The sequence below is a fragment of the Lepisosteus platostomus genome, chromosome 10, assembly GCF_059453375.1.
Source record: "Lepisosteus platostomus isolate fLepPlt1 chromosome 10, fLepPlt1.hap1, whole genome shotgun sequence".
Lineage (NCBI taxonomy): Eukaryota > Metazoa > Chordata > Actinopteri > Semionotiformes > Lepisosteidae > Lepisosteus > Lepisosteus platostomus.
Window position 1 is genome coordinate 45654826 of NC_142620.1, and position 14892 is coordinate 45669717.

The 14892-nt window shown below is 36.1% G+C and overlaps 1 protein-coding gene across 2 annotated transcripts in view; it reads right to left on the reverse strand.

Annotated features, from left to right (window-relative positions):
- thoc2 (THO complex 2) overlaps window positions 1–14892 on the reverse strand; it is a 66872-nt gene that overhangs the window by 18504 nt on the left and 33476 nt on the right. For both annotated transcript variants that reach the window (XM_088596732.1, XM_088596733.1), the window contains exons 22-33: window positions 13134–13298; window positions 12413–12688; window positions 11919–12060; window positions 11056–11213; window positions 9853–9981; window positions 8715–8846; window positions 7775–7959; window positions 5409–5593; window positions 4406–4508; window positions 2898–3310; window positions 2501–2559; window positions 909–944 (exon numbers count right to left, since the gene is read on the reverse strand). In XM_088596732.1, the coding sequence (XP_088452858.1) occupies window positions 909–944; window positions 2501–2559; window positions 2898–3310; window positions 4406–4508; window positions 5409–5593; window positions 7775–7959; window positions 8715–8846; window positions 9853–9981; window positions 11056–11213; window positions 11919–12060; window positions 12413–12688; window positions 13134–13298 (1983 nt within the window). The remainder of the gene's footprint in view (window positions 1–908; window positions 945–2500; window positions 2560–2897; window positions 3311–4405; window positions 4509–5408; window positions 5594–7774; window positions 7960–8714; window positions 8847–9852; window positions 9982–11055; window positions 11214–11918; window positions 12061–12412; window positions 12689–13133; window positions 13299–14892) is intronic.

Consider the following 14892-nt stretch of genomic DNA (forward strand, 5'->3'; position numbering starts at 1 on the left):
GGAAACCCTTAACAAAAAACACCACGATAAGCCAAAAAACAGACTGCTTAAAATTCTGGTGTATTGCTCTTTCAAGTGTTGCCATCAGCATATTTTCAAATGCCCAGTAATTTCTTCATTGACTGCAGCTGAATCACCAAGCATTCACTAGAAGCCATTCAAAAAGGAATCAGTTTAGAAATGCTGTTTTTACAGCACCCCATGTCAAAGCCGAGACAGAAATAGTTAAGTAAAAGGGGACAGAAAATGTGAAATTTTAAACAGCAGAGAATAAGTCAAAATCACCTTTTCTGTGCAAAAGATTAGGAATAATCTGTCAGGCAAGTTAGTTTGAAAGTAGCATTGAAAGATAAAGCAATCACTACTGTTACAGCTTAAATGTAGCATTACTTATTCTTAGCCACTCACTGTTATTTGTTCCAGCTGAATTGGTTTCTTTAACTTTGTAAAGAAAACAAGGGAATTAAAACACAATCTGGCTCATTTATAAACCTCACTTTGTGTTTTAATGACAATGGATCACCATTAAGCTCCAACCTTTACGAAAAAGCATATAATCATACTCTGCAACCCCCTCATCATTTTAATATTTTAAATATTATGCATCTTTCCAGAACTGACCTGGCAACCCTGAAAACACCAAAACAACTTAGCTTTCTAGTCACAGGTCGACCTTCAACAAAATGTCCATGTTTACAAAAACCACAATTTTTTCTGTATAATGTTATGATTGTTTTATCCGCTAGGCTGCGTACATATGTACAATCACAGCTCCTCTTATACTTAACTATGACACACCAATGTCAGCTTGAGTCTCCACAAGAACATGGAGGTACAGAACCTTAAGAACAATGGCAGCAAATGGCAGACCCCTAAAGGCATTGTTGGAAAATGTAAAAAAGCCAAACCTTTGAAGCTGAGTCCTTGAGTTCGTTGAGATTGTCCTGTAGGAATGAATGGAGATGACAGATGAGCTGGAACAGTTCTCAGAAACCAAGAAGTTGGGGGGGGAAGCTGATGTTCACTCTGCACATCCAGATTGACCTTCAAGGACTAAGTCTTTGACATCGTTATTTGGAGAAGAAGAAAGACTTTCAAAAAAAAAAGTTAATCTGGTTTCCAAATCTAATATCAGTGTCTGACTCTTCATATGTCTGTGTAGTGTTAAATTTCTTTTAGAAAAACATATATACAAAAATTGCCCTGAGACGTGAAATTAATCTGATTTTTGTAAAACCCTCACGCGAGTGAATGTGTTACATTTACAGATCTTCAGAAAAGCCTGATGAAAGGTGTCCTATCAAATTCTGGTTTTAGAAAAAAAAACTGTTCTCACTACATCCCTATCAGCCCAGAGTAGTGTCTTACGTTGTGTTATGTTGCTGTGTGAAATCAAGGCTACTTTTGAGGTTTTTTTGTATATTTCACTTTATGAGGTATGAATGCATGAATTTAGTATTTAGGAAAGTGTGTCCTGGTGATGTAGTTTAATTTCAACAATATTAGGCAATGTTTTTTTTTTTACTTTTTACTTCCTTGCTAGTGTGCTTTGTGTGTAATTTAACAACTTACAGTTCAAAATGGTCAAAATATGGGAAACTCAATGACTTCTTGAGTGTTAGGGAATATAAAGAAATTTTTAAAAAAAGCTCAGTGGAGTAGTTGCTATGGAGATCCTTCCAGAAGGCTACGCCCACTTTCTTTGTTGTTGTTGGCTTTTGTTTTTTGCTGGTGGTATATCATGGCTTTTTCTTGGCTTGCTGGAAGGTCTGGCTGCCTTTAATTTCTAATGCAGGCTCACAGGACTGGCACACTTCACACCCTCTTGCGGGGAAGGTAAAAACATAAGGCTGCATGCTGACTGAATAATGCAAGACAACTACAGGAGAAGCAATCACGGAACTTGATTTCTTAAACGAAATTCCTTCTCAGAAGGCACTCTGCGGCGGCGCGCTCATCCTGGCTCCCTGCTGTATCCAGAGATATCCGGGTAAATTCTGTGCACAATCCAGGAAATCTTCATCAAGAAACATTCTTTAATCTCAGCTTGCAGGAAAAAAATTCAAATAAAAATGCTCCACTTTTTATTCAACTGGGAAGCCGTTTTGCTTGAAGCAAATATCACACTCCAAAAATCAAAAAGGAGGAAAAAACAAATGTACAAAAATGACTTTGCAAATTGTAAAAAAAATATTCAGGCACTTCCGAGATAATTTTCCTCCACATGCTCTTGAAAACGGTTACACTCAAAAAAGGAGCATTTACTATATACAATATTCTGCTAGGTCCTTGAAGGTATTTTATTATAAAAATATTCATTACAAAAACATTGTCCATGAAATGATTTTTTCTAATCCTCTCCCTTTAAAATAGGAATCCAGAGGCTCCAGTGCGCTCTTTCCATCACCAACTTGAAGGAAGACGGACACTTGGAAGAACACTCGTTTTCCAACCGGAAAGGCAAGAAACGTGGGCGCTGCCTTCCTCAGGCTATACTAACCTTAACAGTGGAGGAATGCGATGGTGAAGAGTGGGTGTCAAGTTTTCGACGCTTTAGTTCTGCAATAAATAAATCAGCATTTATTAATTTGCCTGTTTAGATCAAATTTACACTTTTTAAAAGTCATTTTCTTTCTCCCTCAGCTACATAACCAGGATCATTGTAAAGCTTTTCAGTAAAAAAGGCAAGTTACTATAGTGATCTTTTTCATTGAGGGTGATCAACGTGTTACTGTATCTGTCCAATTGAAGAATGAAACAGTTTAACCTGTATATTTATCCCATACATTAATTGTCCTTTTTAAAATATTGATTTATTCTGGTTGACTTCATAACTTAGACTGATCTAAACATCTTCACTCTGAAAAGGTTTCTAAAAGCCTCTTTACTGCACTTACCCCTCTCAGACTCTGAGGACTCCGACCGGGGAACAGGTGACTTCAAGGACCCAGTAGCTGCAACCTTTTCACCTTTACTGCTCTCCTTGACTTTGGCTTCCTTGGTTATATCTCTTTCCTTGGACGGCTCCTTGTCAGCAGAAGATCTGAACTCGGTGTTGCTGCTCAGCTTGACCTTGTCATCTTTGCCGGGTTTCTCATCCTTTTTGAGTTTCTCCTTTTCCTTGTCCGCCTTGGGTGTTTTCTCCTTGGTCTCCCGAGCCTTGTCATCTTTGCCCAACCTCTCTTCCTTTTGTTTCTCCTTCCCTGTTACTTTGGCCTCTGGAGTGCCTGCTGGTGTTTTCTCCTTCTTATCCTTACTTTTCTCCTTCCCACTTTTTTCCTTGTCTTCCTTCTCTTTGATAGCCTTAGTGCTGCGAGACATAATTGGTAATGTTATTTTTGTTTGGGCAAACAATATTTCCAATGTTTCTATTTAAAATAGTTTACCAACAATAGGTAGCTCTCAATTCACATGGCAGATACACTCCTAAAGGATGCCTCATACCTCAAAAACACTAATTAAAAAATGATTCTCCTTAAGAATGTATGTAAATGGGGAGATGTATTCCAGGTCCACCCTCAATAACAGGACTGAACTTCCAAATGGAATCAGTTCTGCAAAATTATTCCTTTAAGATGTGAATACTGGTGTGCTAAAAGTCATTTTAAACTAAATGTTTGTTAAATGTTAATCAATTTCACATAAAATACAAAGGGAAGACTATGTCAGTTGTGCTTAGTAAAACGTATGAAAAAATCCCCACAGGCACGCCTGAACTCATTAGCTACTTTTGGTCCCTTAACTCTTAGTGAACCTTTTAACATTGACTATTTTTTAAAATGTACTGAACAATTTAAAATTAATTCTGTGACTACTAAAGACAACTGGCTACACCAGAGCCTATTTAGATGTGTCACAGCAGAGGGGGTGAATACTTAAGACATCAGTTTTTTTCCATTTTATATATAATTAATTCAAGAGGATCAACAGAATTTTGTTTTTTCCTTCAACATTATAGAATGTTTTGTGGAATAAAATCCTAATTACATACAAAATGATTCCAAGCTGTAACACAATGCAATGTGGAAAACTCAAAAGGCGATGAATACTTTCATGTACCATACATTTACATTGATAGCCAATGTAAGTTTCATAAGCACCACTCCTCTTAATACTTCTATAAATTTAATTTACGAACACCGGATCTAAAACAGAACCTGTTCTTATTTTATAGTTTTATTGTTTATTTATGTGACCAATAGACATTTAAAACAGAATCCATTCTGTTATTTAAAAAAATAGAAGTATACTGAGGTTTAGAACTGATTATTTCGAAAAACATTTCCCAAAACAAAATGTTATGTTTTCCACTACAGGACAAAACGACAATGTTGTTTCATGAGAAAAAGTATTTTTTTCCCTGATATTAAATCATGTGTGATAAGAATACTAGTTTTATTGTTACCTGTTAGGAGCACTGTTTCCATTGCTGGTGGTGACTTTTGTAGTTGCACTGTTGGTTTTGTTTGCAGCTTTTACAGGACCCTGGGATTTCTCCTTCGATTTATCTGCAACAGCAAAGAGCACCTTTGTGAGAGCTGGCATCCGTTAGCATCTCTTCCCTACTTTAAAAAAAAAAAACTATGTATATTTATAGTAACAGCACAAATGTACAATGGTTAAACATTATGGCTAAGCATGTAATTTTTTTGAATTAAGTACTAAAGCTTCTTATCCCATCATTGAAGAATGCGATTCTTTATGAGATGAGATTCAATTTACAATGGGTGCAAAAGATTAAGGACAGCACTTTGAGGAAAGAGCAAGATTAGGGTTTACTTACATCTGACTTAAATGTCCAATCTTAAAACGAAATAGAAAATTCATAAAATCTAAATGAAATCTAGATGGGGGTTTTAAAGATCTGAATTATTTAAACATTTATACCAGACGCTGCTTCCCGACTTTTTACTTAGACTTGTTTCCTATGGACAAGAATCGTAAGCACCAAAAAAAAAAAAAGAGATAAATGCTTTGGAGAAATAAAAAGTCTAAACTTAACACCACAAGAACCAGGGGATGTGATATTTTACATTGCTTGTAATTAATACTTGTAGAATCTAATCCGTTCCGGGAGTGTTCCAACAAATGTTTAATTACCAAAAAAAATGTAAAATAAACAGTGAATCTTCCCTACAAAATTGCCTGATGCAAATCCGTCATGAAATCAGAGCTATTAAATCTCTCTTCAATTTTATGACCGAAAATGACCAAACTTTGACATTTTTATTTAATACATAAATCTACAACCATTTCATCATATGATAAGCCTGGAAATGCAGTGTTTCTCTGTGTTCTAAAAGACTGCCTGGCATCAAAGCTAACCCAGTATGTGTGTGCTGTAAGGCAATCCACCATACTAGATATACAGACTAAGTTTTGAAGCTCCATGTTTATAGCACTCATACCTGTCTCCTCTGTGACTCCCTCTTCTGGTTTGCCAGTGGTAGCAGTGGTGGCTGCAGGTTTGCCTGCACTGCCTGGTCCATTCTGGAGGTTAGCAGGAGTGGCACTCCTCACTGGCTGCTCCTTGTGGTGGAACTCGTTCTCGGGGACCATGTATGGTTTCCTGCTTTTCAGTTGGCCAGAATAGCTGCAAGTCGCACAATTGGTTAAAAAAGGCACAAACACAAAAAAAAAATCAAAAGGCATTACAACCGAAAACAACTTGATGTTAGTAGTCAAAAAGGAAGTACCAACAGCATATTGAGGTTTAGGGATATTTACAAGAATTCTCATTTCAGATTTGTTTGGGGCCATTGTACTACATATGACAGGAAAAGGTAAGAATTAAAGGATAAAGATGATGGGGAAATGGAAGGCTTTTTTCTGCTTTCTATTGAATAAACTGGAGAAGAAAAAAAGTCAGAAATTTATTTGCTTACATGTGCCATTAAATTTCATGACTACCTTTTTTTCTACCAGCTCCTGTGCAGACTTTATTATTGACTCTGGATACCAGTGAAAGCACAGTAACTCTTAAGTCTTGTTTAGGTTAGAAATGATCAAAGGCTTTAAAAGCTTTAGACAAAACTAGTTTACATTAGAAAGTACCCTTATCTAAAACTGAAAGGAGTGTGTTCAAAGCACCTATCAAGACTCTATATAGCAGGAGATGTGTATGCACACATCAAGATTTCATAACCTTTAATAGACAGCAACAGTTGCATTTTTTCCATCAAATTTAAAAGACAGAAACAAATGTGCTTAAAGCACAGTTTACTGTTTTTCAGCTGGTTGTCATGGAATGTTTAGGTTGCTAAGGGAAGAGTTATTTTAACTGCAGAGAAGCTACTGGTTTAAGGTATAAGAACTGAGAAAATAGGTTCGATTTCAAACAATACAGAAATACCATGGCCAAGACAAATGATTTCAAATTAAGTCCTTTCCATAATTTTAGGAATAAAAAATTAGTATCCTTTCTTTTCAATAGCTTGAATATCCCTTTTTCAAAACAACATCTCAAAGGCATAGCTTTGTTTTAAAATAATATATACTATGGGAAGGTACTTATTAGTAAAGACAGACGCCAAGAACTAAATAAGAATCCAGTCATTTAAATTGCAGACCTTAAAGCAAAAGCTATGACACTCAGCACAGTGTTAATTTCTAACTGAAATGAGGAATCTGACAGTTAATCCCTTGTGTTTTAATAACCTTAAAGACAGAGAACTCAAGACATCAAGCTAGACAGTCGAATCTTAAGCAAAGCTGTTCTGCAGAAGCACTCAATTATATATTTGTAAAACTGAGCAAAACATGTAAACAAGCAAAAGTGAATTTAAGTTTTGCCTACTTTAGTGTGCATTCAATATCTGTACAGAAAACTGATTATAACAAATTGTAACTGCACAGTGCTCTAGATCAGATTACCAAACTGTTTTCAAATTGTATTGTACTTAATTAAATGTCAAAATAGAAACAATGCCCTAATTGTAAAATGTTCATAATATTCAGAACTAAAAGATGAGTGTTTCAACGAAAACGTGTGTTGAATATCTCTCGATATATCATTCACTTTATGTCGCCTAAAGCAATATAGAAGCAGAAGGCTCATTCTGCTTCTAAATTGCTTAGGACATCATAAAGTGAGTGTATGATAAGATCACTTAATCAAGGCAGGACAAAAACAAGGCGTGATCCCAACAAATCAACTTATTGAATTAATGGTTTTCATTAGCCAACAATGAGATACTTTACAACAGTCGTGACCTTATCCAGCCATTTCATCTCACAAAGAATTGACTGCTGTAAAATACGACCAACAGACGTGAACAGGAGGCCTGAGACACAATTACAGAACAGTATTAGGAGAAAAATCGACACCATTTTAAGCCAGAATGTTAGCTCCTGTAATTATGATCTGTAAACCTCAACTGACACCAACCAGAAATATTCTTACACAACTCAGCTTCTGTAATTGCTCTCATTAGTGCAAACTGCAAACCAAATTTAAAAAAAAGATTCCTTGCTGCGTTAAGAATCTTTAAAGTGCTCAGAAATCTACAAAATCTTTGTCAGTGGTCAGGAGGTCAAACCCTATGAAAACATTGAAAAAAATCTAAGGTTCCTCCTCATCAACATATAATATGCCCAAATAACTTTTCACTTGACCATAGACTTAAAATAGCTGGCATTTTAACTGAATCTGAAATTGGATCTATTTATGAAGAGCGGAAATGTGTTCATGCAAACTGCTGGTTATTTTGTGATGCTTTACAAAGGCATTACATAATACACTGCAGAATCACACAGTTGTTTTTCACTCTGTTACCCCATTGCCAATGCATATAGATCAGGCCTCTTCTCCTTCTCTTCCTGACAAATCTTGTGCACCCTACGCTCCAGAGCCTGGCCCAGATTCAACACTTTGGGGTAGCACTGCAGGATCTTGGTCAGAACTATAAGAATGTTTCTGATGTGGGTGTATTCTCCAGTCTCCAAGCAATGCACAGAAGCCTAGAAAAAAATAAAATAATGCAGCCTTGAGATATATTCTTAATTCTTTGAGATGCACCTTTGTAAATATTAAAGCTTACCCACAGCTTCATTCTTGTATCTGATCTTCATGAGCTTGTTTAAATATCACTTTGTGTTCTACAGATGCTAAGAGCACGTAGTGATTTCAAAAGCAGACAATGGATCTTAAGCTCATCATCTTGTGTTGTTATAATTAGAGCCCATAAATCTGTTTTATATCTGCTTGACCTGGCTAAGTCTTAACACGTAATTTAATTACCCGGTGTTGAATGAGAACATCTAAAGTCCTTACTAGCCTTTGGTTAAGAAAAAATATCTCTTAACTCTGAAACTGGTTAAAAAATAAAATTAAACAGACACTACAATAAATAAAATCCTGACTGCAGTTTAAAAAAAGTTCCATTTGAAAGACAAAGGTGTTTTACTAAAAAATGGTCAGTGGCAGATTTATAATTCTGGTGTTTACAAATGAGAAGCAGTAAACAATCTCCGTGGCAAAGAAAATAGCAAATATCACAGTCATAGAAAAACCAGAATGAAATCTAAAAATGATATTTTACTCAAACATTCACCCCAAAAAAGATTAAGTACTCTTAGAAATATTTTAAGGAAATATGATGCTCTCAACCATAACCAACATAACATTCCTTTTAATAATTAAATTTCAAAATGTAACCCTAGTACTGTTTCAGCTGCCATCTTCAAATGAGGACAGAAAATTGAACAAAACTTACTTTTGTTAATTTATAATGCCACTTGTGAACAACGTGTCTGAAATTTTCATAGTCCAGTTGATCTGCTTTGTTTCCTCCATCGAAGCCAGTTGCTCTCAAAATTGTGAGGAACCCTGGGTAATTGCCACACTCCTGACATTGAAAAGTTAAACAAATGTTTGTCAACTCAATACAATGCTGCCACAAAAAATGATATATATCTGACTATTCAATCAAACAAAATGCTTAAAAATGTCCCCTACTATGTTCATATGTAATCAGACAGAAAAAGGCTATACTGTGCTGCTCTTTTGCTCTTCAAGCTATGACAAGAGGCATCAAATAGTAATTTATTTTTTTAAAGCACTGTATGGCTCAAATTCTGTTTACTCTATCGCAGATTACCAGAGCAACTATGTACCATAGCATATTCATAAAAGGGGGTTCAAAAGGCACCTGGTGTTTAGTAAAGCTCAGCCGAAAGTCTCAAATCCAAAACTGTAAAAGCACTGTAAAGAACAATCTGTACAGATCTGCTTTTGAAGTGCTAGGACATGCAATGGGCTGCCTGCCAAGCCCATCAGCAGAAAACTCTTCAGATTTCATGGCTTTTAATAATGTTTTAGTGAAAGCTGCCCAGAGGACTACCTACAAGCCCAACGTTCACAAGAATGGCTAAGACCAACACTCTATATTGTATAAAAGAGCACAACGATTAAAAAAGCTCAAAAACTTAACTCAGGCTGCACTTCCATTTACATATGTGTTGCTCATACAAGTGTTCTGCACACTAGCTCCACTGTGATAAACTAAACAATACTTAATACAACACGTCAGTATAAATCAGGTACCTGAGAAAAATAAACTTATTTTTCCACTAAATGAAACTGGACCAGCTTTGGATTGGACAAGTATTTATGTTTAGTTTTGCATGAGAACCACACTTAAAATGTGTCAAAAAGCCATGGACAATTTAGTTTAGTATGTAAACTGATATAAAACTAAAAACAATTATTTCTTTGAAACTCCAAAGAGATCAAGTAAACACATTTAACATTCCCATATATAGATGAAACTATATTTGCCATCAGCAGAGACTTTATCCTTGAAAGTGAGAGTCGAAATGTATTTAGAAAAGGCTAACTGATTTCAATTTTACCTTTTCGTAAATGGCACGGTCACTGTGCCACCTAGTCACAGTCTCCAGCATGCAACAGAGGAACCGCCCATAGCGTCTGGCTTCATTTTCTGTACAGCTGGCTACAGTGTAAATAATGTCTGAAAAAACCTAAAATTCAAACAGTCTTTATAAAACAACTGCAAACAGTTTATAATTAGATATTGAACAATATAAATACACAAATTACATTTGCTTTAATCTGCTTAGATGGAGATGTATTACAGAGGAACACATAAAGGTTTATTCCACGCTGAAAAGAGAAGAAAGGAAACGTTTCAGCTGTGGAGCCTTCTTTGGGTGTTAATGTTTTACATAGTAATCCTAACAACTGAATTTATTAGTTCAGGTGGGTAGCTCCGTCAGCATGCCTAGGCTGCAAAGGAACAAGTAATAGGTTTATTCCATGCTGGAAAAAAAAGAAAACACAACATTTCGGCCATGGAGCCTTCTGAAGAAGGCTTTCTTCTTTTTTTCCAGCATGGAATAAACCTATTACTTATTCCTTTCCAACTGAATGTACTGTATTTCAGTTCCACAAGAAGTCATTAAACTATTAATACTATTAATTACTCACAGGGTATGGTCATGTTTTTGAACTCCCACAATTCCTAAATGGGTCATCTATATCTGAGACCCATTAAAAGTTATGAAAACCTTAATAAATAAGATTAAAATGCAAAGGGGAAACTACTTAGTGGGGCCAGCAGGGGGCGCTCACCCTGCGGCTCATGTGGGTCCTAATGCCCCAGTGTAGTGACGGGGACACTATACTGTAAAAAACAGGCGCCGTCCTTCGGATGAGACGTAAAACCGAGGTCCTGACTCTCTGTGGTCATTAAAAATCCCGGGGTGTTTCTCGAAAAGAGTAGGGGTGTAACCCCGGCATCCTGGCCAAATTTCCCCATCGGCTGTTATCAATCATGGCCTCCTAACAATCCCCCTCTGTGAATTGGCTTCATTACTCTGCTCTCCTCCCCACTGATAGCTGATGTGTGGTGAGCGTTCTGGCGCACTATAGCTGCCGTCGCATCATCCAGGTGGATGCTGCACATTGGTGGTGGTGGAGGGGAGTCCCCATTACCTGTAAAGCGCTTTGAGTGGAGTGTCCAGAAAAAGCGCTATATAAGTGTAAGCAATTATTATTATTATTATTATTATTATTATTTGCAGAGCAGCACTTACCCGGTCATAGCAAAGGAGGGTGCAGAAATTTGGGGTCTTCTGTTGGTGAACCAGCTCCACAAAGCGAGCACAATACACCGCGTCAATGGCAGAGAAGATGCAGCGAGGAAATATACACAGCTGCAGAAATTTTGTGATTGTCTCATTCTTTGTTGATTCTGCAGAAGGATAAATCACAGGAACACACTGTGAACACCAGGGGCAAAGACATTTATCTTCAGTGTTATATATTGCTGCCTTCTGTATCTACCTTTTAAGCCATTTCTTTAGTTACCCCCAAAGCCTAAAGACCCAGTGTGAAGTCCTACCTGGTTAATTTATTTACAAACAATATAATTTGAACTGTAATTGAGCAGTCTCTCCATTAAAACCCCTTTTCTCAACAAATAACTATTAAGAACTCTTGTTTTGCTTCATAAGAAGCAATGAAGCCGATACCAAAGCACTAATTGAAACCTTTTAAAAAAAAATTTCCAACCTAAAAACTATCATTCTGTGTAGTTTTTCTGTTGTCACTTCCTGCAAGTATAATGTGAACCCTCTTTCACTTGCAATAACCGTTCACCATCTACACTGTTGAAAACAGCCTCAAATGATCATCGCTACTTCCTTATTCAATAGAGCCAAAATCAAGGTTTAAACTCAACACAGAGGAACTCTACATTTGGAAAACAGTTCTTAAGATGGAGATTTAGTTTAAAAGATTTTTTTTACAAATTTTGAAATCATGCTGGTATGGGAACCAAGATTGCTAACCTATATACTTTTTGCTATTTGGCATCTATTCTTCACATTAATTTTACAACTCTTTTCTCTTATTATTTATGTGATGTGCTTTCAAGGAAACTACATGCATCCCTTACTTGCTAAAAGCCAGTTGTCTTTTTCAAGCTTTAACCTCTGCAGGACTCTCTGAACGTGCTCCATCTGCTTTTTCTCCTCCTCTTGCAATTTTTCCTGCAGAGCAGTACATCGCTCCCTCTCTTTCTTCTTTTTGTTTGGGGGCTGCAAGGTTCACAGAAAAGAAATATAACACCATATATGAAAGTGAGAAAAGATTCAAATATCAAAAGCCAATAACGTTCTTTCCATAGCTGCTGACACACAGCTACATGTCCTGGCCTTTCAGCATTATTTACTTTTTCTGAGAAAACTAGTTAAAAATAAAATACAAAAAAGAGAAAATATTAAATCTGCAATAAATCACAAGTATGTTATTGCGCCTGATTTAAATAAGAAAAAATGCATGCTTTTGTAGTCATCACAGAGTGTTAATGCAACATAATGAAAGTTGTCATCACCCAGTGGTGATGAAAATGGGAACCTTAAAGGACATGGGAACATTAGGAGAACATACCATTTCTGGGTTTTCATCGATGGCTTTCATCTGAACCTTGAGCTTGTTGACTTCTCTATCATAGGCATTGTGAGGCACAGCGAGGTCATACATGGTGAGTGACCAGAAGGTGGCATAAAACTGTGGCCTGATGTCATCCCAGACCTTTGGTGGGTGCAGGGAGACCACAGCCTCGTGGACAGGCGCCATCACCAAGTCACAAGCCGTGATGTACTTGTGAACTTTCTGCTGCTGCCGGTTTCCCTTTTCAGCCTTTTTCAGCTCATCATACTTGGACTGTAAGTGGTAACATGTATTATAAGTGAACATCACCAGTCACAGCAAACTGTCTAGTTTCATGCATTTCAAATAAAGCTAAAGCTGCTAATCTTCTGGATTTCAGTATATCTATGAATAAAATGCATGGTACTTTGCAGGCTGGTCAAGAAACTGGAAATATTTTGCCAGGTTTTTCTGATGTCTTTACAGATAAGAAGAAATACACTTCAGAGAAAATAAAATGTTTTATGAAGAGTGTCAGGTGTGATCACAAGATATACTTTGACAACAGTCTGCAAAGTGAAGTGCATGAACAGAACATCTGAAAAATGAAAAGGCAGTTCTTTCTAGATAGAAGGAAAAACCTTTTTTTAAACCCTCAGGCCTAGAGAAACCAAAACCAGCAGTCAAGCAATAACTTTTATGATGTCTGGCAGGCAAACAAGACATCAGTTTTACTTACCAAAATTTGGTGTGCATACATAGGTCTTGACAAGAAAAATGCTGCATCGTGGGGAGTGTGGAATTGGTTACACAGCACGTCAACTGACGGCACTCGTTTAATGTAATCTTCGGTGCTGAGATTAGAGGCTAAAAATCCACCAAACTGTACAAGTGTATCATGGCACTAAATGAGAAAAGGAAAATCAATTAGTTAACCATTTCGACAACCTTTCATGTATCATTTATAATATTATGCTTAGAGGCAAAAATAAAAATTTTCTTTGCACATCTGCAAGTCATTCTTGGATTTCATGTAATTCTCTTAAATTAATAAAATCGAAACATTTTATTTTTTAAACGTTTCAAGCTGCCACACTGCACTGTAATAGGGGGATAAAATAAAGATGACAAAAACATTTTCAAAAAAGTTGATGGGGAGTGCAGTAGCTTTAACTCTTAAGAATCAGTAAACTTAATTCCTTTCCATTTTACACACAGGGAACATGCGTGTGCATGTGAGGAAGCTTACAATGGTATTGCATCTTCAGAATAAGCAGTGAATGAGTGGAAACTCTGGATGAGCACTTGAAGCACTACTTTACCCAAACAGTTGTGAGAGTATGGAACAAGATATCCAGCCACTGACTCCCTACATACAATTAGTTTATAGCAAACAGGCCAGAAGGGCCTAAAGGCCTCCTTTCACTTTTAGCCATTTTCATGTTAGATTTGTTTAAGTAAAAAGACAGCAACTTTATACTGTAACAGCTGGTAACTCAAACCTTTCAGATGCCTGTCAATTATTAACTGGGTATGGTAATTAATGTGAATATCACAGCCCAGTTAAATTGTTAAAAATGGGATGTAAATATGTCAAATTAAAGAAAATGTACATTGATGGGTAAAAAAACAATTTGTTCCTGTAATTGGGCCATATGTCACATTTCCCATGAAAATAAGGTTATCCTGGAGTACTGCACTATTATAGTTTGACCCTAATTATTAGATCTTACCCAGTCTTATAATGGTGCTATTCTAGCCTCTGTTTACAACAGAAGAGAAAAAAACAACTTATTTTCTTGTACATATTTACAATCCATTAGAGCCTAAGTAAATCCTGGAAAGGTCTGGACTGACTTCACCCCTGTGTTGAATCTAATTATATGCCTTCATTCCCACCAAAAAGGCCTCTTTACCAGCAGCCAACATGAAAAGCAAGACAATAACTCTTAAGTCTTAAAAGGGGTTTTAAAATGTTACCGAGATGACACAGGAAAAGTTGCCTATCACTCTTTTAATTAAATCATAACTGATTAATAAACCATTATTCAACTTGTATACAAATTAAAATGAAGATTTTTCCAAATTTGTATGATCTTAGCAATGGGAAAATTGTTACTAGAAGTTAACTACCCTAAATTATATTTACATTGTTGTTAAACTGTTAATAAATTAACATATGAGGAAGAAGGATAAACTGTTTTCCCCAAACTGCAAATAGAAAGTTCAATCGAATCTACACACACACAAATGCATTATAAACAAAAAATATTGATACACCCCCCCTTTGTTAAAACTTAATATTCCCATTTAATATTTTAAAAAAATAAAAATGCTAATTATTTTTTCTAAAGAGCGTTATGGATTTCTCCAGTGTGATTAAAAATGATTTAAATACAAACTAGAAAGACTCAAAATTTAAATATGTAAGAAAATAATTAGATGAACAGGAATTATCCTGTTTTCTAATTATGTGGATGTTAGCTGAAAGAGATTTG